The sequence below is a fragment of the Callospermophilus lateralis genome, chromosome 11, assembly GCF_048772815.1.
Source record: "Callospermophilus lateralis isolate mCalLat2 chromosome 11, mCalLat2.hap1, whole genome shotgun sequence".
NCBI classification, from domain to species: Eukaryota; Metazoa; Chordata; class Mammalia; order Rodentia; family Sciuridae; genus Callospermophilus; species Callospermophilus lateralis.
This window is the reverse complement of record NC_135315.1, coordinates 35,972,478-35,999,279: the sequence shown is the minus strand read 5'-3', so window position 1 is coordinate 35,999,279 and position 26,802 is coordinate 35,972,478. Positions and strand designations below refer to the sequence as shown.

General features: G+C 39.9%; 1 protein-coding gene across 6 annotated transcripts in view; it reads left to right on the top strand.

The window, feature by feature from the left end:
• Positions 1 to 26,802, top strand: part of Acaca (acetyl-CoA carboxylase alpha) — a 271,109-nt gene that overhangs the window by 229,020 nt on the left and 15,287 nt on the right. For all 6 annotated transcript variants that reach the window (XM_076871149.1, XM_076871147.1, XM_076871151.1 and 3 more), the window contains 5 exons: positions 2,473 to 2,569; positions 5,864 to 5,960; positions 8,123 to 8,258; positions 15,079 to 15,256; positions 17,019 to 17,131. In XM_076871149.1, coding sequence (XP_076727264.1) covers positions 2,473 to 2,569; positions 5,864 to 5,960; positions 8,123 to 8,258; positions 15,079 to 15,256; positions 17,019 to 17,131 — 621 coding nt within the window. The remainder of the gene's footprint in view (positions 1 to 2,472; positions 2,570 to 5,863; positions 5,961 to 8,122; positions 8,259 to 15,078; positions 15,257 to 17,018; positions 17,132 to 26,802) is intronic.

Here is a 26,802-nt window from a genome sequence, read left to right as displayed (position 1 = left end):
ATTCTAGAAAAATCAACAGTTAATGTTGATTTCAATGCCTTTTCTTATTAATCTTAATAAAAAATTTCTTACACTGGCAGAAAAATCACTATAGTAGTTTTCTCCTTGCCTCTTATTTTTATACATGATTATGATAAGAAGTATGTGCCTAGCACACCTATCAGCCTTAAAATTCAGGACTTTTATGGAAATGAGGTGAGCCTCTTTTCTCCTGAAAATCAGAACAAGTCTCAGCAAAAGTTCTCCTGAGAAATCAAGGGAACCATCTTAACAGGCTTCGAAGTTCTATGTCTGACTGTCTTATCTGCACTGTGGGGACTGTGAAGCCCAACTACAATAACCAAGAGTTCACTCTACCCTAATCAACATATAAGGCAAGAGGGTTTTTTATTTTATTTTTATAGTAATTAAAATAAAGTTTAAGCCTGGTGCAGTGGCGCATGCCTGTAATCCCAGCGACTCTGGAGGCTGAGGCAGGAGGATCGTGAGTTCAAAGCCAGCCTCAGAAACAGAGAGGCACTAAGCAATTCAGTGAGACCCTGTCTCTAAATAAAATACAAAATAGGGCTGGGGATGTGGCTCAGTGGTCGAGTGCCCCTGAGTTCAATCCCCAGTACCAAAAAAATAAAAAATAAAAATATAAAGAGCTGCAACATGTTTAAAAATAAAGATAAATAATGACAGAAAATTATATTGGGAGGTTGAAATAGGAACAATAGATTAGCATTTTCAGGTGTTTTAGTCAGCTTTTTTGTTGCTATGATTAGGCAAGAAGGTTTATTTTAAAAAGTAAACATTTTCAACCAGGCATGGTGGCACATGCCTGTAATTCCAGTGAAGGCTGTGACAGGAAGATCTCAAGTTCAATGACAACATCAGTAATTTAATGAGATTCCATCTCAAAATGAAAAGGGCTAGAGAGGTAAAATGTTCTACAACACCCCTGGGTTCAATCCTCAATATCAAAGAAGGGAGGGGAAGTTGCAGATTTTTTCACTTGAAATTAATTCTGTACTTCCTAATCATTATTAAAGTAAGAATTATAAAATGATCTGGGCATGTAAAGTTAAAATTTGGATTAGAACCTTCATCATTCCCCTCATTCATGGTGTGAACAGAAGTGTGGGTGTAGATAGGGGTTATCCCCGTCATTATTAATGAGAACCAGAGAATAAAATGAAATTTGTGATAAACTAAGTTTTCTATTTTTTTGTATAATATTTTTTCATCGACTCCCCAGTAATTCATCCTGCTGTCTCTGTGTAGCTAACACTCGCTCCCAAATCGAGTGACTTCAGATTTTAATTTAGTGGAAGCGTTAAAGAAAGCAGATGATTCTCTGTGATAAGTTAAAGCAGATATCTTCTAGGTGAAAAGTTAAAGTCATTTATTAGAGAAGATAGTGCCATGATATTCTTCAAACTGACGCCCAACACGAGACCAGAATCTAAACGATCGGCTTTGGGCTCACGATGGAGAGATAATTTTGAAATGGATGATCACATTTTACACTGGGGCCATAGAGGCAAGGAATGTAGAACACAGTAATTACAAGTTTAGTCTTGATAAAACACTCTCCATCCTGTTTAAGTCAGCAGAGGTTAGCTTGCTCGGATCTTCACTTTTAATTGGTTTTGGACTTGGGTTTTTACAGGGTGGAGGGCTGTGTTCAAATTAGAAGAATCACAGAGAAACCATGAGCTGAGAGGGCAAACTAGGAAACAGTTATTTGCAGAAGCTTTCCTAGGGCCTTGGTCAAACATTTATACCTGTGGAACGAAAGTTTTTAAACTAGGATATTGAAAGTACATGTCTTGCCAATGAAGGGAATTTTCTGTGCAAGGGAGGTTAATGGCATTAAGCATTATGCATCTGAACCATTATGTTTTTGCTCTGTCAAGAGTATGTGGTCATGACCCTTTCTTGTAGAAAAATTATACTTTGGATCTGTCTTACTTTTCTAGCAGAAACACTGAATCCCTTTTCTTTTCCTCAAATTTGGGTCCTCATCTGATCATTAATACTTATTCGACTGCTTTCATCTTTCCATTAAAAGAAAGTCAATGGAATCAAACAAAATTGTAAGACGAGTTTCAAAATAGAAATAGACATTTTTTAAAACATCTTTAATGATTTGGCTGCCTTTTGACAAATGCTTGTGGTATCTTAAAAAAAGCCAAGTTATTTATTTAAAAGCATGTAAACTCTCTGTGCTAGCTGAACCCCATCGTTTAACAATAAATGGTGCTTTTGCTGATAAATGATTCTTTTTATGCAGACTAGCAAATGAAATAGGAGATGATGTCTGAAGGCAGATGAACATTCGGCTGCCTAATGCTTCCATCTATTATAATATGGTTAGAAACAACAACAAACTTCCCCAAATAATCCCCCAGATCCCACCTTAAATTCATCAGTTCCAGCGCACTGTCAATGGATTGACTGTCTTTATTCTTTTTTTTCCTTCTGTAGCCCAGAAGGGTCAGTGGTTGAGTGGATTTTTTGACTATGGATCTTTCTCAGAGATTATGCAGCCATGGGCACAGACTGTGGTGGTTGGTAGAGCCAGGTAAGAGCTCTTTTATTTTGGAAGCTCTCTTTTCTTCCAACTGAAAATAAGAAACAAAAGGGCCATGGCCATATAGATTTTTATCAGTAATGTTCTCTTCATCAAAACTTTCTAAGAATATTGGATTATAACCAGGCCCAAAGTATTCTAACTGGCTCTAGAGTGTCACTCCAGTGATGCATTTAATATAAAGGCTGATTCTGACAATATTTCCTTTTAATAATGATGGCAAGGAAAACTCTTTGGGGGGTGTAATGCCCAACTACAATAGCCATAGCCTACCAATGTCTTCCCCTCCCCCATAGACTACTTTCTTTTAGGAACAGGTGACAAGTGAATCAGAGACTCATCTGCTTCTTATGTAACCTGAGAGAAGTTCCATCATGGCATCAAGATTACTTAAGTGACTTATGTACTATATTGGATTATAATCAGATTTGAATTGTACCCCCTCCCCCCTCAAAAAAAAGTTTACCTGAAACAGGAATGAGTAAAATAAGCTGGTATAGATTGCTGGAATACCCAGGTTTTATAAGTGGGAAATTGAAGTTTCTATTAAATTTTAATACCCACTCTAAGAAGTGCTTCACTCAACAGCAAGCTCTGTGTGAAATAATCTGCAGCTCTCAGTATAACGAGCACCTGCCAAGGCTGATCTTAATCTAGTTCTGCACTGTGGAGACATGCTGCCCGAGGGACCTGCATCTGGAGCTCACCTTCCTCTCGGGGGCAATCAGTTTTCCTTATCTTGGTGAAAAGTGGCACCTGCTCAAGATTCTCAAACATGCCACATTGGGTTGAGATTTAGATTCTAGCCTTGAAAATAATTCTAGGCTTTGTGGTTTGCTTAGTACAGCAGGTCAGCACGCCTCATGCTGCCAGTGACAGGGAGCCATCAGATGGCAAATCCCACAGACAGGGTCTTCCACTGTGACTCTGAATAGGATTCGGGTCTGAGTTAGCTCAGATGGAAACTCACAGAAACTAGCCGTTCGTTTTCTTTTGCATCTCAGGTCTTTTACCACACCCTGGGCTTCTGGGTCCCAGTGAGGATTATTTTCTGTGCCATTAAAATTCCCACTGGGGAGGCAGTTGTGGGGCATGCATGAGAGTTTGTGTCCTACTACCCAGGACCTATCAGCTCATTACAAAGAGTCCTCATGTCACACTAGGGCCAACTTTTTTGAGAATTTGTCTCTTATCTGTTCTGCTTCAGTTTTCCTATCTATTGAAAACATGACAGATTGTAAGCCTCACAAAATCAAGCCTTTGTTAAGGTCTTTAAGATTTTCCCTTGGGAAATAAGAGAACAATGCTTTACACTTATGATTGGAAGAATGGGAATCATTCTGCAACCAAGATCAGTCAAGCTTGGCTGTGGTTAACTCTGCCATTGTTTATTCTGACACTGCCTCTGACTTCTTCCTTTCTTTCCATCTGATGAGTTTTGGGTTTCTTACTCCAAACATGCACATACTCACAAGTATATAAAACACAAGTACAGCTAGCTTCTTTCAAAAGCAATGGCATTTCGAGAAATAAATATAAATGTATTCTTCTGGGATTGTTACTGTAAGTGCTGCCAAAACTCATCTTTGGTATGTATGTTTGGAATACGTGTGCTATTGGCTGTAAATTGTCTTTTATTATTCCATGGCACCTTGTCCAGGGACACACTATAAAACAAGATGTAGCATCTTCATGTGCTAGCCTGATAAAATTTATATGAAGTATAATAGAAAACAGAAGTTGTTCTGAGCTGTTTTCAAGTTCAATAAATAACTGTAATACTCGGATAAAGATGTTCTTTATTAGGTCACATGGGCCCTAATATATAAGTTATAAGTTACCGATTTAGGGTGGCTTTTGCAATTACAAGTTTCCAGTTGGATTGTTAATCATTGTGAGCAGAAATATTTCTAAGCCCTCCTGTGTACCTCCTGCTCGTTGTCTGGTTGTCTAGAGGGCTTTTGATTCTGATTCAGTGCGGGCAAGTGACAAGGGGGTGGGTGGTCTCCACTCAGTCCCCCATTAGGCCTGTTGTGATGACGAGAATCCATTTCCAGTAGCCAATGTAACAACCCAAGACCATCCTTCATGGAAAAGTTTGTTATGGAGATGGTGTGGGGAACAAGAGACTAGCCCATCCCAGCCCTAGGCCCAAGTAATGCAACTGAGAGTGAAGATTGAATCACATTTTCCAGAGTAAAGACTCACCCTGTCTTTGCATTTCTGTATTCTCCCTTCCCTCAATCTCTCTTCCTTCCCCTATCTCTGCCCCTCTCCTCTCCTGCTCTCTGATTTTCCTAGGAAATCTTTATGAAGACTAAGTTTAGAGCATCTCATGGAGTATAAATGTAGAAACATTGAGTACCTGAACAGGTTTTTAATTAACTTAGCTTTGAGATTAAATATATGTCTCCAGTGTAGATTCAGAATGATTTCTGAAATTGTCCCTGTCCCATTGTTCTTTTCCCGTGAAAGAAAAACTTAAGGGCCCATTTAAACCACTTCCCTACTCTTTGTACATATTTTTCATCATTCTCATGACACATCTACACATAATCCCCACTGACACACCCAGTGGTAAAACCTTCTGTACCCTCAAATCTTGCACCCTCATTATTCATATTCCATAAAAACTACAGCTCTACCAGCCATGGTGGTACATACCTGTAATCCCAGTTACTCAGGGGGCTGAAGCAGGAGAATCATGAGTTCAAGGTGAACCTGGGCAATTTTGTGAGGCCCCATCTCAAAACAAAAATTAAAAGAGCTTCAGATGTAGCTCAGGGACAGAGTAGTTGCCTAGCATGTACAAGGCCCTGGGGGTCAAGTACCACCAAAAAAAGAAAAGAAAACTATAGTTGTATTTTCACAGGACCAGGACTCATGAAAAGTTACCAAAAGTTTCAGATTCCTACTACCTTCCAGACCATTTCCCTCCATATTCACCAAGAGATGCTTTAGAGTGAATAGAGAAACTTCATTTGGTAACCACAGAGGTAAATTTGTATGTGCACTGAAATGAGTCTAAATATAGAAGATCCCCTTGTTACAACCCTGTTGGGGCTATCCAGAATAGTAGTGATTCCAAGGATAGTTTCCCACCATATTTACAGAATAAATACTAAATCCATATTCTCACATTTAGCCCCTAGAAGTTAGATTCCCTCTGCCGTCTGATTTGCTTCTAGTTTTAGTCCCAGTGATGATGTGGGATTGGAAAATAAACAAACGACTAGCTATAATCTCGACATGCATTGGGTTCTGATGTGGCTCATTTTTTACCAGGCTAGGAGGAATACCTGTGGGAGTAGTTGCCGTAGAAACTCGAACAGTAGAACTAAGTATCCCAGCTGATCCTGCAAACCTGGATTCTGAAGCCAAGGTGGGTCACCTAGAGTACATTGTGTGCCTGTGCTTAGATCTTGTTTCTCTTCAGTGCCTGTGGATACACTAGGGACAATTTTAAAGGGAAAGGGCAGCAGCAGCCTTGAATGATTTTAGACCATCATGTGTTTGTGTGTGTGTGTGTGTGTGTTTCTTTTTTGGGTTTTTTTTTTTTTTTTTTTTTTTTTTTTTTTTTTTTTTTTTGGTATTGGAGACTGAACCCAAGGGTGCTTAATAATTAACCCAAATCCCCAGCCCTTTTTGTTTTTTGAGTCAAGGTCTTGCTGAGTTGCTTAGGACTTCACTGAGTTGCCGAGGCTAGCATTGAACTTGCAATCCTCCTGCCTCAGCCTCCCAAATTGCCAGGATTATCGGTGTGCATTCCTATGCCTGACTCATGTGTTCACTTTTTTTTTTTTTTTTTAAGTGCTGGGGATCAAACTCAGGGCCTTGTACATGCAAGGCAAGCACTCTACCAACTGAGCCATACCCCCAGCCCTCGTGTGTTCACTTTTAAGATGACTCTAGATAGACAACAAGCCAAGTTCTGTCCCCCAAATGAAATAGGCCTTTACATTGTTCTTACCGAAATCAGAAAATGTTCTGATTTTGTTGGAGAGATGCTGTTACAGAAAGGCAACTGAGATAGCACTGAAGCTCATCTGTTGTAGATTCTCTGAACACACACATGGAAGAGCTACAATTAGAACTGATAATGCAGTCTGCCCTATCTCCAGGCATGGACACCACAACCCCCCCACTCACTACCCCTCTTTTTTTTTAACCACTCAGCTGCATCCCCAGTCCATTTTTTAATTATTTTTTATTTTGATATAGGATCTTGTTGAGTTGCTGAGGCCTTGAAATTAGGATCCTCTTGCCTCAACTTCCTGAGTCTCTGTGATTACAGGCATGTGCCATGGTGCCCAATTTCAAGTTGCCTTCAAGAAGATTGAATGAGCGCTAGGGATGTGGCTCAGTGGTAGAGCACTTACGTAGCATGCATGAGACCTTGGGTTCCATTACCAGATCTGCCTTAAAAAATAAATAAATAACAGAAATATGAATGGGGGTTGGTTCCTAGGCCTATATTCTCTCATTAGTAAAAGTTAGGTTTCCCCCTTTTTTCTAAGGAACACTCAAAAAGAAGAATATTTAAAAGGTCCAGGATCCTTTCTTTTTCTCTTCAAAAGTGGTCTTGTGGGTATACTGCTATCAGTTCCCCTCCTGTATTGTGGGAGTTCTTCTCTTCTTACTTAAGTAAATACTACTCTGTTAATGTTGAGACTGAAGAGATGGTGCATGCCTATAATCCCAGTGACTTGGGAAGCTGAGGCAAGAGGATCTCAAGTTTAAAGGCCAGCCTCAGCAACTTATTGAAGACCTAAGCCACTCAGCGAGACCCTGTCTCAAAAAATAAAAAGGGCTGGGAATGTGGCTCAGTGTTTGACACCCCTGGGTTCAATCTATAATACACCCCCACCCCCCAAAAAAATGATCTTGATAAACTAGTTTTCTTTTTTTTTTTTTTTTTTTTTAAGAGAGAGAGAATTTTTTTTATATATATTTATTTTTTAGTTTTCGGCGGGCACAACATCTTTGTTTTGTATGTGGTGCTGAGGATCGAACCCGGGCCGCACACGTGCCAGGCAAGTGCACTACCACTTGAGCCACATCCCCAGCCCCAATAAACTAGTTTTCATTTGGTTTGATTGAATTTTCAGGTTTGTTTATTTTGCAGTGCTGAGTTTGAATCCAGGACCTTGCACATGTGTTCTACCTCTGAGCTATATTCCCAGCATCCTCATTTTTTATTTTATTTTGAGACAGGGTCTCACTCAATTGCCAAGGCTAGCCTCGAATTTGTGATCTTGTTGCCTCATCCTTCCAAATAGCTGGAATTACAGGCATATGCCACCCCATTCAGCTTGACTTTTCATTTTTTAATACATAAAATCTTGTTCACCTTGGAGAAGTTCTCCTTTAAGCTCTGTTATTAATTTTTTTTAAGTTGTCAATGAATCTTTTGTTTATTTATTTATATGTGGTGCTGAGGATCAAACCCAGGGCCTCACACATGCCAGGCAAGTGCTCTACCACTGAGCTACAACCCCAGCCCTGTTGTTAATTTCATGTTCTTTTTTTGACTTTCCCCAATAGATAATTCAGCAAGCTGGCCAGGTTTGGTTCCCAGATTCTGCGTTTAAGACCTATCAGGCTATCAAGGACTTCAACCGCGAAGGGCTGCCCTTGATGGTCTTTGCCAACTGGAGAGGCTTCTCTGGTGGAATGAAAGGTGACTAACTTGGTTGTGGGCTAGAGGGACAACACTGATTACTGGATACCACGTGACATGGGGAGGGAGTAGATTCTGCAGATTCTGGGGGTATGGTGACAGCCCATCATCCTAGGCTTTTGAGGGATTATGCTACTCTAAGATACCTTCTGAATTGCAATTCAAATGGAAAAATATGGTATGTTTTATTGTTCCTTACCAAATTACAGAATAATCTGTTAGTTACCAAGGTGGGCTACTGTTGTAGATTTTGCTTTCATAGGTAGATATTGTACCGTTCTGATGGTCCTAGAAAGTAGGATTGTACTTGTCCCTGTCCCTCTTTCTGGGCATGTTCTTCATTCATATTACTTTCTAATGTTGTATACTGACTAAGATAGATACTGAAATTAGCACAAACTAGAAGAAAATGAACAAATTCTGTACCAGAGGCTGTTCTTTGTGGTAATTTGTGATACATTTTATTATTATCCACCAACAGCCCTGGGCCAGTGGCTCTAGCAGATTAGACCATTATTATAAAGGCTCTACTCTGTGCTATGGGAATTGCTTAGTGATTAGGAAGTCCATATCACCATTAAATGAGAAACTTCCAATGAGCAAAGCCACTATGGACAGTACATGGAGGGCCAAAGAAAACACTCCATCTCTTATAGTGGTAAAGTGTCCTCTCCAATGCAGAGATCCATGGCCTGGCTAAGGGCAGACTCTATATACATCTGGAGGCTGAGAGAGTATGCTGATGGGTACAAATCTCATTCATCTCAAGATTCAGAAATAGTAGAAGGATTAGGAGAATGGGAGGAAGGAGCTGACACACCTAGGGAAGTTCCCCTTTTATAGATCATCAGCCATGTGGTTAGAGGTATTTATCATTTTCCCAGTGATTTTCCCTTGCCTGGCTAGGAAAGAGCCCTGTATGATCAGGCTTGCCTCGTAAAATGTAGACTAGGTTAATTTTTGTTTGGTTGATTTTAATTTGAAAAAATTCTTATTTGCTAGAGAACTACCACATTTTGTGTTTTTGTGCTTTTCTTGGGGGAGATTTGACTATACATATAAATTGTGTACTTTTTTAAACTGTGAAGGTGAATTATTTTTTTGACCAAGATAATAAATCAGTGGAAATACTGTGAGACATTGAGAGTGTAGGTTAAACAAGTCAATCCTACATATCTTTACTGAGTTTCTGAGTGCAAGGAACTATGTCAACCTCCTCAGAGCTAACAAAAATAAGTAAGAAACAGATTTTACCTCAAGAAGTCAGGAAAAATGTCCTGGGCAGAATGGCAAAGTGATAACTATAAACACAATGGCAGGGTGTTCAAAAGGGGATAATACCATGTGGAAGCCAGTGGGAGGGAGACCTAACACCCCTTTCATTGCTATATTTGAGGTTCACATAGTGTCAGATTTCACTCCATCTCCACTTCCTTGACTGTAAGATGTATGTTAAGCCCTGACCGGGAAGCAGTGCTGAAAATGCAATCTTGATGAGTCAGCCTGGAGATGATATGCTAACTAGAGTTCAGAGTTCAAAAGTTTCAGAAGTGTCACTTCTAGGAAAAGCTTCAACTCTGCTACATCTTTTGGCTCAGGCCCAGATTGGCTGCTAGCCCTGTGACAATAAGAACAACAACAATTAAGATTCACTGAGTGGGGCTGGAGTTGTGGCTCAGAGGTGGAGCACTTGCCTAGCATGCATGGGGCACGGTCATCACAACCAGCACTGCTAAGGGGTAACTTATATTGTTATCCATGTTTTACATAAATTGGGATGGAGGGTAAGTGAATTTCCCAAGATGGTTTAGCTAAACAGTGACACTTGGGAGAGTAATATAGTGATGTAGTATTGTAGACTACTTCTTAAAACTCAGTTGGCTGATCTGCAAGCCCAGAACCAGAACCAGATCCTAGAACATTCTGGAGAAAGTTATGACCCACCTGCTTCCCCCTTCCTTTGGGGATATCCTTGATTATTGTGAAAAGAAATTTCAAGAGCTCAGAAATATTATATTTTATTGTGGTAAAATATATATTGCATAATATTTATCAATTTACCATTTGTAAGTATGCAGTTCAGTAGCATTAAATACATTCACAAGATTGTGTAACCAGCATTAGTATATCCTAAACTTTTTAATCATCCCCAACTTACACTCTGTACCTGTTAAATAACAAGTGCCTGTTCCCTTTTCTTTCCTGCCCTTGGTCAGAAATGAGTTCTTGGCTTAATATAGAGCAGGACCAGTTTTGTCTTCTGAATTTTGGTACTAATGAGTCTGTTTACACATCACATAAGACAGATAAGCTTTAGGGAAGATAGAGATCTATGTGGAAGTAGGAGGGGGAGGACAGCACCGTTCATATTTACATACAGGTCAGGATGTTTCCTGCATATTATCTCATGTAAAGGGACCTAAACTGAGAGCCTCTTGTCATTCTCCACATCCCTTGGGGAGATGTTTGCAGTTTTGGTTTCAATACTGGCTAGGGATTATGCAGGGAGGGAAAATAAACAATTATGCCATCCCTCAGTGCACACAAACACACAGCCAGGAGCCGACTGCACTGTGGGTAAAATGACTCCAAAATTGTGTGTAATGAGTAGGAAAAGATTAGAGACAGCTCTTGCTATGCTGAAAATTGACATTAGTGGAGGGGAAAAAAAAAACTCTTTACTAGTCGGCCTAGGAGGTCTAATTCGAGCAGTAAAAATATAAATAAATAAATAAAAGCTTGTCAAGATGGTATTGGTGCTTTTTTTCCAATGAGCTCTATCTGGCCGGAAGGCTATTCAGCATAATGCAAAATTAAATTATAAAAACTGGCTGAATATTTAGATGGAAGAGCCATTTGGAAGCAGTTTATTTAGACGAACCGGCAATGACCCACAACAGGGAGACATCAAGCGTGAAATTTACTAGAAATTAGCACCAGGGTCCCAGCCTCAGCATGAATAGCTTGATAGGATGCAAATCCCAGTGATATTAAGCCGCCTCACTGCTGGTGCTACAGGGTCACTCTCAGTTGGCTTTTCATGTTATACTTATTATTTTTTTCCTGGGACAGGTTATAAATAACAATAAAAAAACACATTTATTGAAAACTTTAACTGGAATGAAGTCTATTTTAAAGTCTCTGATTATTTGGATGTTGAAATACAGTGTCTGCTGGCCATAATGAACTCGTGAGAGACATTATGTATATTCAGCTTGTGTATGCCTACTATTTACCTTCAGCTTCTAACAGATAATCTTGCCCAAACCAACAAGATCTATTCCAGTTTTGAGAGTGTGGGGCACTGTGGAAGCATTTTCAGTCCACTCTGCTTCCTTGTTTGGTACATGTGGCTGCCACAGTTTATCCATGTTGTGTAACAATGAAAGCCTTAGGCAGGTTTGGTGCCTGGATGCTGAGAACATGCTCCAAAGGCTATTTGTGATCACCATTCATGCAAATGTGCTTTATTTACCCAGAATGCTAGAAAACTCTAAGCTCCTGCCTCTCTGGTGAAGAACCTATCAGTATATTCCATTCCAGTTGCATTTCTCAGGGCCTGAGAACTGACAACATATGCATAGCTTTGAAATTCCCTAGATTGATTTCTAGTGTAAACCCTTGGGGATCCCCTCCCCTGCTACTCTTGACTGTGTCTTCACTCTGTCTGTTAAATAGGAAGGGATTTTAGACAATTTTATGTCAGATTGTTACCAAGTATTTCAACCTGCCTTTCAAAATATGTGGTTTGGGATACCTGGAGTTCAGTGTAAGCGTATTGATTTGTAGAGTTTGTTTGTTTATATTTTAATAGCCTGCTTTATGTTGATGCAGGTGTTGATGTTTGCATTGTGGGTCTGTTGGTGTTCCAGGTGAGATCAACCTGGTGCTCTTTTCCTAACAATAAGAACCTGAGTAAAAATTAGGTAGTAGAATGTGGACTTTAGAACCAGAAAGACCTGAGTTTCAGTCTTCTCTCTGCCACATAACTCTTATTTAACTAAGCTTCCATTTACTCACCTATAATTTGGATATATAAATTAGATGATGTTCTTATGACTGAATGATTCATATGTGTATGTGCCGTCATGATCCCTGGTACACAGTAAGCTAGCTATGATGTCAAAAAAGAGGAACCAAAATCATTACACACAAACGAAAAATATACATACATTCAACTTCATTCTAAACTATTTCCATATAGCATGAAATCAACTGGGTTTCTTTCTTTCTTTATTTTTTTAATTAAGTGAATGAGCCTGTAATCCCAGCTACTCAGGAGGCTAAGGCAGGAAGATCTGAAATTGGAGGCCAGTCTAGGCTAGCTAGTGAAATCCTATCTCAATTTAAAAAAAAAAAAAAAAAAGACTGGGGAGATAGCTCATTGGTAGAGCACTCCTAGGTTAATCCCCAGTATCCCCCCCCCCCCCAAAAAAAAAAGGCAGGGATGGGGAGGGAAGAAAGGAAAATAAATTTTAAGAAAAGTCTTCCCCTTTTAGGAGTTAGATCTGTTCAACACAATACAGAGATAAATTTTAGTATAGATATGTTTGTTTTTTGGTACTGGGGATTGAACCTGGTACACTTAGTTACTGAGCTACATCCCCAGCTCTTTTTCATTTTTTGAAATAGGATCACACTCAGTTGTTTGGGCCTCCCCAAATTGTTGAGGCTGGCCCTTTGAATTTATAATCCTCCTGTCTCAGCCTCTCGAGTTACTGGGATTAGAGTTACTGGGATTAGAGACATGTGCCACCATGCCAGCTAGATATGTTTTTAACAAACATAAATGAATAAAGAGGCTGGAAGCTTTGTCTTCGTTTACTTGTAACTTTTTTTTCTTCCTTTTGCAGGTAGAATGACTTTTTGTGCAATCTTCTTCTATTATTTTGTTTTCACCTTTTATCTACACCTTCCATTTCTTCTCTGCACAATACTGACAAGGGCCACTCCTTTCTGTTACTTGTTCTGAAACTGTACTCTTGGCAGCACTGAAAAATGTACTGCTAATTAGACAATTATTTTATTATGTAGCACTGGTTAAAATATCCACTAAAGAATTAATTTAGTTAAAATAATTTGAACTGAGCAATTATTTTCATAACCACAGAATTAGCGTAAAGCGCTTAAAGTCCTTTATTCCCTGCTCTTCATACAGCAGTTGTATAATTAGCAATAAATTTTTTTGGTCTTTACTTTCCTCCCAAAGGAATAAATGTCTTTGCTCTGATCATATATACAGAGTATATAACCATACACATTCCATGTAGAGTAGGGTATGTTTCCTGGGCAACTTGAAATTTCTGGAGCCTTTACAACCCAGATTGGGGTAATGGAGAAAGGCATGTGCCATGGAGTGGACTGTGCACATTGATAGTTTGTATATAGAGTCATTTTTACTTTGGGGAAGGTGGCAGTTTAATTTGCCAGTAACTACAATGAAAGCAATTTCTATTTGGCTTGCTCTTAACTTCCTGAAAAATGCTTCTTTGCCTTGGATTTCCAGAATTGATTTATTCCAAATTGAGATCCTCTCTTTGATAGGAAAGTTTGAATTCAGTTAAACCTGTTATTTGGTGTTTAGAAAAGATCCATTGTGGCTCTACTGAAATACCCATTAAACACCTGGAATCATAAACCTAAGACTTTAGCAATACTTTAGGGAACTGGGAAATGGATAGTGGTCCATAAAAAAGTTGGGAAATAAGCCAGACATAGTGGCACGTCTGTAATCCCAGCTATTCGGTAAACTGAGGCAGGAGGATCACAAGTTCCAAGCCAGCCTAGTCAATTTAGTGAGACCTTGTCTCAAAAAATATAAAAGGGTTGGGGATGTAGTTCAGTGGTAGAGCACTTGCGTAGCATGTGTGAGACCCTGGGTTCAATCCTAATTGCCTTCCAAAAGAAAAAGTTTGGGTAATAAATAAGCGCATCCAGCTTTCCAAGGGCTCACTTTATTTATGCACTAGCAGTCCTTTTCTTCAGGCTGCTATTGGCCTTCGGGAGATTTTAAAGTATTCTTTAGCAGAATGAAGAGTTAACTAGGCACTTTATGTGGCTGTGTGATATTTTCTATACATTTATATTTAATTTTCTCTCATTGATATGCTATAAAAATTCAACTATTAAAGAATTAATTTGTTTTTCTTTCTTGTTACATTTTTTCCAGAGTATGTTATATGCTTATTCATTCCCTTATTCATTCAGCAGGTACTTATTGAGCACTAACTGTGTTCTAGGCACTGGGTAGGATACTGGGGATACAAAGATGAAAAATAGTTTTCAAAGATAAATTTTTGAAGGATCCATTTCCACTAGCTGCACATTTTAAGAGCTCATCGTATGCTAAGAATCATGAGAGGAATTGAAAAGAGCTAGAATAGTTCCTTCCTTCAGAAAACTTAATGTAGTGGGAGAGATCACATATTGACATGAAAAATACTCAACGTTTGTAGAGCAAGTATGAATTAATGTGGTGAAACCTGAGAACAGAAATTCAGGGATGATGTAAAATGGATATGCTGTCTGGAGGGCTTGTACACTGTCTTATGAAAAACAGTACAATTCTCTCTTATACTTTGGAGGATCCTCCAGAGGGATACAGGGAAAGAAACCAATCCCGTTAGTCTTCAAGGTGGCCACACAGGACATGAGGTGTCTGGAACCTGTCACCTCCAGCAGTGAGCAGCCTCTCTTAGAGACACAGTGTGCAGTAACAATTTTTTTTTTTTCTGCACATACCATGGTGTGAACTACGTTTGGCAGCACTACTTTGGGGAAGATAAGTTTCATGATTTCTAATTTGTCTCATTCTCTGCAGATATGTACGATCAAGTGCTGAAGTTTGGCGCTTACATCGTGGACAGCTTGCGGGAGTGCTCCCAACCTGTGATGGTTTACATTCCTCCCCAGGCCGAGCTGCGGGGTGGCTCTTGGGTTGTGATTGACCCCACCATCAACCCCCGGCACATGGAGATGTATGCTGACCGAGAAAGCAGGTAGTGTGCCTTCCTGATTTCTATTCACTTTCTCTCAGGATCCTCTAGCTGTTGGCTTCCTCCTGAAGAAAATTATAACCAAGGAAACTTCATTGAATCTGTCCATTCCCAAAGGACTCCAAGGACAGAAAAATAGGCTTTCTAAATAGTGTTTGCTGGCATGAGAAGGAAACCAGGCTAGAGTCAGGCTTTCTCAGTATAATCCCCCCATCCCAGATTCTTTTACTTAGTCCTCCCTTCCAGCACCTCCAAACTCAGAGAAATTTCTCCTCCCACTTGTTATTCAGATGTGCCTACTCACCGTCTCTTTTTTAGGTGTGTGGCAGAGGGGACTTAGAGTGAGTTGACCTGGAAAGACTGGCCTGTAAATCTGAAGTTCTAGGGGTTGACGATCAGGAAACAGAGCAGTCTTCACACTTCCTGGGCTGTTTCTCATTATCTGTTGAATGAGCTGGCTGGTCACTGATGTGCACCACAGCACCCTCATCTATGATTCCAAACCAAAGCTTCTTCATTCCTTTGGAGCCTAAGTCTCTGCTCTGGCATTCCAGAAGGCTGGAGAACACAGTATTTGTAGCACCCAAAAAACTTCAAGAGAGAAGCCCAAGTTTGTTGAGAGGTAGTTCCTGAAACTATTTAAGTAAAACAGATCAAACCCAGCATCCTTTCATAATGTGTTCTCAACCCTTTCTTAAGGAGGTGAATTCCACAGCCCATCTCCTTTACATTTTCTATGTGCATTATTACATCCAATCATTTTATTAGAGCATCTCTTACTCCCTTTTTCTAAAAAATTCAGCCTTCTAATTCAAAAGCTGTTTAGGAAAATACCAGTAGTTTTATCATCAAATCCTTAGGCTAGTGTTCTACATTGAGGGGTTTATTTTTACAGCCTAAGCTAGGCCCTAATCAGATCTCAGATCAGAGATAGTTGTTCTTCAGACTCTAGAGAGTCCAATCCTTTCACTTTCCAGGTTTAGGCAAGTCTCTTAACTTCCTGTACTATAGTTTTCTCACCTGTAAAAGGCGAATAATAGCAACATCTTACATCACAGTGGATATTCACTAAGCAAAATATTGTGAGGATTTATAGATAAGCACTTAGAACTATGCCATGCATAGAAGGCATCGGCTCTAATTTTTTATAAAATATTAAAATCTCTTTTTTAAAGGTGTTTAGAACAAAGTTACTGGTGATAGAACACCGTTAGTATTCCCACTGGTATTCACTAAAGGCAACCCTGAGACCTTTCACTTTGCACATTCTCATAGCAGTGGGAAGAATGTTTTACCTACTGCTTTGCCTGGCCTACTGTCTGATCCAAGTCCTACTAGCAGACTGACAGCTGTGGTGTAGGGTGATCAACATCAACCCCTAACTTATTCAGCCTAAGTGCTGGAAGTGGTTGCCCTACCTCTGTGCCTACAGCATCTCCCCACCCCCCACCCTTGAAAATACTGTGATTCCTGTCACCCTTATCAGCTATCGTTGGTGGAATCTGTATTCTCCTTTTAAAATGGAAGTCAACTTGCAGCTATTGAGAATTATTTTAATTGCTTTTTTGCCAGGCCTTCCTCATACCTCACTTAGATACTTCTCTGGTGCTTTCCTTTCTCCCTGGAGTGACTTTTGTGAACCATGGGTGGGCAAAACCATAATGAAGCTATTTCCTGGTCCACAAATTGTAACTGGCCTCATTCTGTTGTGTCTTTCCTTTAAAGTGCCTCTATTTCTGTTTTGTTTTCTTTCTTTCTGATCCAGGGGATCAGTTCTGGAGCCAGAAGGGACAGTAGAAATCAAATTCCGCAAAAAGGATCTGGTGAAAACCATGCGTAGGGTGGACCCAGTCTACATCCGCTTGGCTGAGCGATTGGGTATGTCTGCTTGTCCTCCTGGCAAATCAATGAGCCATTCAGCTGATTTGTAATGAGTGCATTCATAGGCCAGGGGAGGAGGCACTGAAGCATTTGATCAAATTCATGATAATCTTTATTTACTGTCCTCTATATGGTAAGAACCCTGGTAGAATGAAATAGTGTGTGTAATAGGAGGGAAAGTGGGCTCTAAAAAAAGCAAAAGTCACACGATTTTTCTTTTCGATATTTTCTCACAGTTACAAGTAGCCCACCTTTCTAGGACATTCTTACTGAGAATGCCCAGCTAGCTGTTGCTGTTGGGGGCAGGCTAATCAGGCAGAGAATATGTGGGATTTAAATATGTCCTGGTCTGCTTGACTCTTTGGACAGCCTGTCTCTTTTTTGAGGGATGTGAGAGTCAGTGTCATGTATAGAAAAGCTGGAGTCTCTACTTAGGCAATGTTCTGGGGTCATCCTGGGCTAGAGAAATGGAAGTAAAGGTTGTGCACTGTGTGCTTCCAAACAGTGACTGCCATAGCTATCACCCCGGGAGTGTCCGCACTTGATGCTTCCAGACATTACTCTGTGTTTGTTTATTTTCAGAGATTTTAGAAGGCACTCGTGACTTCAATAGGACTAAACTATGGGAACCCTACGTTGAGTCTAGAGTCTAAACGAGTATAAAAAACTGCTTTTCTGCTCAGGTCTCCCATTGTGCCCCTTGCTATGGTAGTAAAGGTAATCGCTTAGGGTTCTTTTGTTGGCTGTTTGGGTTTGGTTTTTCTAAAGGAACAGAAAGAGTACCTTTAAAATATAGTGAATCTCAGTGAATACAAGGAGCAAAAGAGAGATGTTAGCTCATTTTTGTTCCAAAGAGTAATTTAATTACTAAATACTATTGGTGGACTCCATGTCTCCCCATCTAGGGACAGAAAAAACTGCCATGTTTGCCTGTAGTGTGAAGACTGCCTGTCCAGGCAGTTGGAACCTGGAGCCAGGCTGCTTGCCTAACATGGTGACTTGGGTTACAATAAATTCTGTTTCTGCCCCATTGTTTGCCTTTAGGTAACTGCCACCAGTAACTCTAACCTACTGCAGCTTGATCCGTTTATGGGAAATGCACACATACAAGAAGAAATTGGCAAAGTTGTTTCGAAAATCTATTGCCACCCAGAATTGTTGAGGTGTTTTTTTTTTTTCCCCTTTCTTTTCCAAACAGGATAATTACTTCTGACCAACCCCATACACTTTAATTAAAGTAACTGCAGCTCCAGAGCAAGTTACTTACAACTGTACATAGAGAGAGCTCTAAAAGCTTCAGCCACTGATAAGCATCTCACTTAGATGGCTCATAATTGCTCCCAGCATCCAGCGATCGTTGCTGCTGTTTCTACCACTAATTCTGTACAAAGACAGCAGTGCCGCAATTGCAGGACACAGTGAATTACAGAATTTCTTTTCTTTTTTTCTTTCTTTCTTTCTGTTTTTTTTTTCCTTTTTTTTTTCTCCTGGTTTTCTTTCTGGCCAATTTAAAATTTGTCAAAGTCGGTCTTCTTCTGGATCACTGCCCTTTGATATTTCGCGCACTCCATTTGCCACAAACAAGCCGCAGGGCCGCAGTTCATGCTGACTCTAGCAGAAGCAGAGAGAGCTCCATTTATCTTACACTGCCTGCTGAATTCCTACTCATTAACTGGGGGTTCACTGCCTCTTTTTAACCCCCCAATGGCTGTTATCATCCCTTCAGAGTAACTGGGTGGTGGGAAGAGGGATCCTTTCTACATCTGTTTGCAGAACAACTGAACTGTGAGGGGTGTGGGGCTGAAGCTTCTTTCTCTTCAAGTGAAGTGATATTGCTCCCATCTTCACCCAGCACCTCTTAACTTTTGAGGCACACAAAGGGGAGAGGGAGGAGATTCCCAAGTGATGGCCATTTAATCATTTGTTACAAATCATCTCATTATCAATTTCTTATCCACACTAAAGAAAATCATATTTGTTTAACCTTGACCAAAGTGGTACTCAAGAAGGAATCTGTAGTCTTCGAAAGCGAAGCAGGCTTTGGCCCAGGGCAGCTTGGGAACATGAGCATTGGATTTGGAATAGAAATAACTATGTGCAAGTCTTGGATATGTTGCTTGCAGGAAAATTGTTGAACTTCTCTGAATATCAGTTTCTTCATCTATAAAGTGGGGATAACACTCCCACCTAGCTAATGTGAGGATCAGATGAATGTGCCTTTGCTTTGAATCTCAAAGCATTTTTCAAACATGGAGGTTGGCATTATTTCTTTTCAATCATAATAAGGAACAGTGATGGCCGTATTTGGTATTAAAAATTCTCTGTGGCTTGGGCCCACATTAAAAAATACAAAAGTGGGTCCAACTCTCTGGCATTTGCAGTTTTTGAGGAATCATACACCAAGGTATGTTGATGACAGAGCAGATTAGCACACATGCACCAGAACATACTATGAACTCAGTTCTTTTGGGGTTCACAATGATTTTTATCTCCTTTCACGATGCCTGTAACCAAAGACTGTCAAAATGCCTTTTCACAAAGTGGGAGAAAATGACTTTATTTTCAAAATTGGGAAATTGAGGCAAAAGAGAGGTTAAATGAATTTTCCAAGAAATAAAATAAAGACATATAAAATCCCAGAATAAAATTCTCTTTCCCTATGTTCTGCTCTTCTCAAGATTTCCTCAGATTTTACCTCAGCTGAATACTGAGCCTGATCTAAATTAAATGGGGATTTTTTCCCTTTGTGATCTAAAGCCAATTGCACTGAGAAAATCTGATTTAAGGAGAAAGCCTGTAGAAGTGGATTTTATCTTATATTCCTGATCTCTTCCCAAATCAACCTCTACGCTGGGGAGCACTCACCGATCTCTTTGACAAACCAGTACATAACTGATTGTGTTCAAAAACATAATTATGATTTTTTTCTCTAAGGATAGTGAATAATATTTAATTTCTGAACAGTTATCTTCATTTCTTCCAGAATTTTTATTTACTTATTACTTATTTGTTTATTTTGGTTCTGCACATTTAAATTTTTTTTTTGGGGGGGAGCTAGTTATAGATAGACAGTGTGACTTTATTTTATTTGTTTATGTGGTGTTGAGGATCAAACCCAGTGCCTCACACATGCAAAGCAAGCGCTCTACCACTGAGCTATAGCTCCACCACCTACTGTACATTTTTTTTTTTAAAGAGAGAGTGAGAGAGGAGAGAGAGAGAGAGACAATTTTAATATTTATTTTTTAGTCATCGGCGGATACAACATCTTTGTTTGTATGTGGTGCTGAGGATCGAACCCGGGCCGCACGCATGCCAGGCGAGCGCGCTACCGCTTGAGCCATATCCCCAGCCCCTCCTATACATTTTTTAAAATGACCTTTTGCCATTTTGTGTGCCTGGTTTGGGTAAAAAGGTGGTAAATTACTAGTTTGCAGGTCTGTGATTTTAACAGTGTGAAAGGTCTGTGATTTTAACAGTGTGAAAATAGTGCATACATTGGTTTCTTTTTTTAATATTTATTTTTTACACAATTCCTTTATTTTATTTTATTTTGATGCTGAGGATCAAACCCAGTGCCCCACGCATGCTAGGCGAGCACTATGCCACTGAGATGCAGCCCCAGCCCCATACATTGTTTTTTGTTGTTGTTGTTTGTTTTTTGTTTTTTGTTTTTTAAAGAGAGAGAAAATTCTATTATTTATTTTTTAGTTTTCGGCAGATACAACATCCTTCTTTGTATGTGGTGCTGAGGATCGAACCCGGGCCGCACGCATGCCAGGCGAGCGCACCACCATATGAGCCACATCCCCAGCCCCTACGTTGGTTTTTGATTGACATTAAAGGGAAGAATTACTTCAAAAAGACAAGTAAACTAAGTCCACGCTCCAGAGCTCAACTGGTTCTGACTGGATTCTCAGAATCAGGACTTGGTAGAGTCATTACAGAGAGGTTACAATCCCACTATTTTGGTTGCCTTAAGGAAATTAAATTCCTTCCTGGAAATAAAGCCCTAGCCCTCCAAGGCCTTTTTGTATTCTCACTATAATCCTTCTACTTCTCACAGTGCCCAGAGCAGGGGGATGGCTATGGAAAAGGACTGCTGTGCTAGTCTGGCCTCTCGAGTGCCTGACCCCAGCTCCTCTCCTGGATCTTTACCCTCCTCTTGTGTTCAGAGAGAAATGATAAATCAATTTAGATGGAGAGGAGAATGGAACAGTTTTAACTTCCCCACTGTCCCTCTCCCTCAATACAGAGAGGACCTGGCAAAAGAGTCTGTTAGGGGAACCTTTTCTCCATCATGGACAGCTGGGCAGCCCACCATGTAGTTCCTCAACTATGGCCACACAGAACCAGCCCTGATGGTGATGCAAGCCACAGCAGTACCAGCTGAGCACTGCTGTTGGCCCTTATTTGGTCCTTGCCTGGGCACAGATGGAGTTTGTGGCAGCAGATGGGGACACACATGTCTGTAAAAATCTTCCTTATAGGCCTTCTTTTTAGCAGTTAAGAAAGGACTATTGGGGAGCTGGGGTTGTGGCTCAGCAGTAGAGCGCTTACCTAGCATATGTGAGGCCGAAGACTCAGGGGGTTCAACTGAACCATGAATGTTTTTCCATCTCTTGCATCCATATTCAAGGTATAAGTTAAAAAGAGCCATTTTGTTTGGGGCAAAAAGTGGTGCCCTTGCATGGAAAGCTGAGATGAGGACAGAAAGAAGTTCCAATATACATGCCTTGAAAGTGGCCTCTCACCTACTTTGCGGTGTCCTAACTGCCACTGTGGCCTCTGTGGCTAGGAAGCTGATGAAAAACAACATAAGTTTTCTCATGAGGGTAGGTGGGGGATCCTGCCTCCTGCCCTAAGTTGGCAACAGCTGAAAACCCACCTCCTCACTTAAATTCAAAAGCTCTTTTGCTTGAGGTAATTTAGTGTGATGGTGACAACATTTTCTAGGAAGAAGACAGTGGTCTTTGGAGTCGGATCCCTTAATCTGATTGTATTTATAAAAGCACCTGGGCATGTCCCTTCCAGGAAGCAGTGATTCCCAATTGTGTTAGGCCCCAGACTTGGCAAGCATTTTGTTAGAGTGAACCCAAGTTTCTCCCTGCCTGAAAGCTATCGTCAGAAAATGTCTGAGACCCTATTCCCCACTCAATCTCAACTGACTCAGATACCTGTATTCTTATCTGTCACATTTAGGGAGAGCAAATTAGGGAAGGGAAATAATAAAGATTGTAGAGGCAGGTCTCTTCCAGAACTTAGAGAATCCTGTGCTGTTTCTGAGTTCTTTGTATGGATATGTTTGTGTGAGGGCACAGGGGTAAGAATGAAGAGGGAGTAATGAATGTTTTTATTTCTAGTTGGAAATCTCCGGGTTTACTGTAATGATTTTTTAAATATGAACAGCAAAGCACTAACAATATTGCAAGGAACTTTAGAGTTAAACATCCCTCAAGAAGATTGCTGTTAAAATCAATATGCAAATGCAGTTGTATTTAGATAGGTATGGCCCCCTTTGAAGAAAAGCAGATATATGAAAATGGGATTTGAAAAAAACTAGATACATTGGGAGAAATTATTCCCATTACAAAAGGATTATTTGCTTTACCAAAGGATTCACTGCAGGGTCCCTTCTAAATAGCTCCCTTAAGGCATTTAAAACAGGATCTGATTTACGCAGTTTTTCAAGAATGCTTTTGTGTAAAGAAAGGCACACCTGTTATGGATATAGAAGTAGTTTTGCAGGATTTTTTTTTACACTCTTACTATCTTTGTAGAGAAATTTCTTTCAACATAGAAAATGTGATTACATAGATCTTTTAAACAGCTACTTATGTTTGTACTTTTGAATCTTAATAAGATTCCAGTCTTTTTTTATGTTGATTTTTCAGTCTGAAGGTTGAGGTATGGATGTATGTTTTAATATCTGAGACATTTGGGTGCTTTATGCAGAAGGTGGTCTAATTCTTAGCTCTAGTGTCATATATATTTAACTAATCAAAGCAAATCGCTTTTTTAAGGGAAAGAAGAAGGGCCCATAAAAGTTAAAATTAGGTTTAAATTTACATAGGCTTCATAGTTTAACTTAAAGAAAAGTTAAGAATGGTTTTAAAAACACTTTAATGTTACTTTTTTTTTTTTTTTATAAAACCTTTTCCCTGTTTGCTAGATTAGGATTGTTGTTACATAAATGAAGAACTGAGCTCAGAGAAGGAAAGATACTTACAAGGTCACCTAGTGCCTTTGACTGAACTGAGAATTTTAGTTTACCAGTCTGATTTTTATTTTAAGTTTCACCTCCCTTAGATGCTGCTCCCTAGGACAAGGTCTGCTTGTATGTAGGTTGGGGTGGCTCCCTCCCCTCCCTCAGTTTCAGGGCTGGTAAAAACACCTCCTATTGTGGAAATCAGCTACTCCAGGAATTTCTTCTCCAGCTTTGACCCCATGGAGGAGATTTGGCTCTGCCTTATATTCTGACTCAAGGCACACCTAACTGGGCTGCTGTGTTTGGGGGACTTGCAGGTCAGTTTAAGAAGTTTTGTTTAAGGAACCTGGGCTCTTAAACCAGACTACCTAGGCCCAAGTCCCAGCTCTACACTTCCTGGCTTCATGGCCTTGGACAAAGTACTTTTTTGTGTCTGTTTCCTCATCTATAAGGTAGTGATCTTTAAGGTTGATGTGAGGATTAAATAAGATGAAAAGTACTAAAGTACCAGCATAGTAATATCTCAGTGTTGGCTCATCATACTTGATCAGCTTTGTGATGGATGCCTCTTCTGTGTTTAGCTCTTTACATTTAAAAAATTTTAATGATAGGTTTTCATTTTGAGGATTTCATGGTGACTTCTTATGTTGATAGGAAAGGATAGGAGCAATCCACCTTTCTTCTCTCATTTTAGCCTTTGCCTGAAGTAGGATTCTAGGGAAGAATGGCTTTTCCTCTCTGTAGCATATTCTTACACATATGTGCGCGCGCGTGCGCACACACACACACACACACACACAGGCATACACACCGACTTGGTTTCCTAAAAACCCTGAGGCCCTGCAATCTGGCTGGAAAAGAAAGAAAACCATTCCAAGATATTTAATTGTACAGGGAGCTTACAGGATTGATCGAGAGCTTAGCTTTTTACAATAGTCCAGTGAATAAGAAATGCTCCTGACAAACGATCAATGATAGGATAATCACTCTTTATCCCCCTCCTCATTCTTACCTTCTTTCTTTCAGGAGAACAGGGTTCAGAAGTCAAAAATCTTTATAGACGCCGCTTTTAAATTAAGCAGAAAATAGACATTGACATATTTGTTAATCTCCCCTAAATCATTACCGGGGCTGGCTGCTTTGCTGTACAAGGAGAGAGGGGCCCTCAGTGCGCAACACGAGGGTATAACTAGCTAGCTGAAGAGCAGCCTTTTGTTTTTAGAAAACAAAAATTTTTAAAAAACCATTTTTCCCCTAAAACAAAGCACACAAATTCTTGGCTTTCTTATATACATTTTGAAACACATACATTTTCTACTTCTGTCTTTGCTTTATTCTGCTGTCTGAGGTAGGTCTTCAGCTGTGATCAGAGGCATCTCTGAAAGAAATAAACAAGGTAGCCTTTGGGAAATGCTCTGTGATCTTCCTAGTTTCAAGAGGGCCAGAGCAGGCTGGGGGTATGGCTCAGCGGCAGAGTGCTTGCCTAGCATGTATGAGGCACTGGGTTCGATTCTCGGCATTGCATATATGTAAATAAATAAATAAACAAAATGAAGGTCTGTCGACAACTAAAAAAATAATAGTAAAGTGGGCCAGAGCATTAGAGGTGTTTGTTATTCTTTCAAAGTTTTAATATAGTTTGTTGTTGTTGTTGTTGTTGTTATTATTATTTTTATTTTTATTTATTTATTTTTTTTGCAATACTGGGGATTGAACCCAGGGGTACTTTACCGCATACTCCCAGTCCTTTTAAGTCAGGGTCTCACTAAGTTGCTGAGAGCCTCACTAAATTACTGAGGCTAGTCTTGAACTTGCAACTCTCCTACCTCAGCCTTCCAAGTCACTGAGATTATAGGCATGTGGCACATGTCTCTGGGAGTCACTGTACATTTCAGTGCCTCCATTTTCTTGCTTGTAAAATAGATACCTCATACGATTAGGTTCTTATCAGGATCACAGATGACATGTGTAGCAACATGGAACATGTTTAGTTATATTGAGATGTCTAGCTTGAAGACAATGTTAACAGGTGACCAGACCTAGGTCTGAATTGTGTGTTGTAACTAATGAGATATATGTGTTCCTGAAAGATTTGAATGCAATACAGTAAACATTCAATAAATGGTGCTATATCTAATCTACATACATATATATGTGCCTTTAAGCTCAGTGTCAATTGTTTATGCAGAGCAAGAATGCTGAAAAGGCTTGAAACTCCCTGTTTCGCCATGACCCTCATACTGCCATCTCTTGGCCCCCAGCAAGGCTGCTGTTGTATTAATTCTTAATCTGCAGTAATAAGAGAAGCTACTTAAGTCTAAGGCCTGCATAGAGCATTGCATCTGACCTACCAAGAGGGTGGGAATTATTGGAGATATTGTCCTGGCCTCCTTTATGGAATGGGACTAAGATGGAGAGTCAGCTTTATCAGACAGGAGTCTGGCCAGCATCATTAAGCCTTTTCTGAAATGGAAAGGGTGCTACTCCTGCAGTGCTGTTCTTCCACCGCAAGTGAGCAAGTAGAGATCGTGATATGATGTTGAAAAACTTTGGGGGCCAAACTTCATTTGAGTCCTGGCTCTGTCACTTCTCGCTTTGTGACCTTGGCAGGTTACATAAATTCTCAGTGCCTGTTTTTTCATCTGTAAGATGGGGACAATGAGAATGCCAATCCCATAAAATTATTGTGACAATTAAATGAGCTAACAGATTTAAAGTATGTACAATGTTGTCTAGTACCCTGCAAATATTTTTTTTTTAAGTGCTGAAGATTGAACCTGGGGACTTGCATATGCCAGACAGATGCTCTACCACTGAGCCACATCCTCAGGTCTCTAACTTTGATTATTGATTATCTGCATTAAACAGCTAGGAACTGCCCCTCTCCCCAAGCTTTGCTGATTTTTTAGAACTTTTCATTTGATAGAATTTCATAAGTGACAAGAATAATACAGAGCAACTTCTGGTGTCTTTCTCAAATCCACCTATTTTTAACATCTTGCCCCATTCACTTTATCACTTGTGCATGCTCATGAGCATGTGCATGTGTTCACTCTCACTTGTCACACACATTTTCTTTGAAACATTACAGAATAATCTGTAGACCTCATGTTCCTTTATCCATAAGTATTTAGTGTGTGTTTCTAAGAACACAACTTTCTCTTACATAGCTGTAATGCATTTATCAAAATCAGGAACTATAAACATTGATACCATACTATTATCTAATCCATGATTCATATTAAAATTTTACCAGCTTTCCCACTAAGTTGCTGAGACTGGCCTCAAACTTGCAATCCTCCTGTCTTAGCCTCCTGAGTTACTGAGATTACAGGCATGCGCCATTCTCCCAGCCCATTTTCCTTTTCTTAATAAGTGATTTGTAAAGAGATACTTTAAGACTTTATGAAGACTCTGTTCCTCATCAAACTGTCCCTCACTAGTTTTAGTATCCATTGAT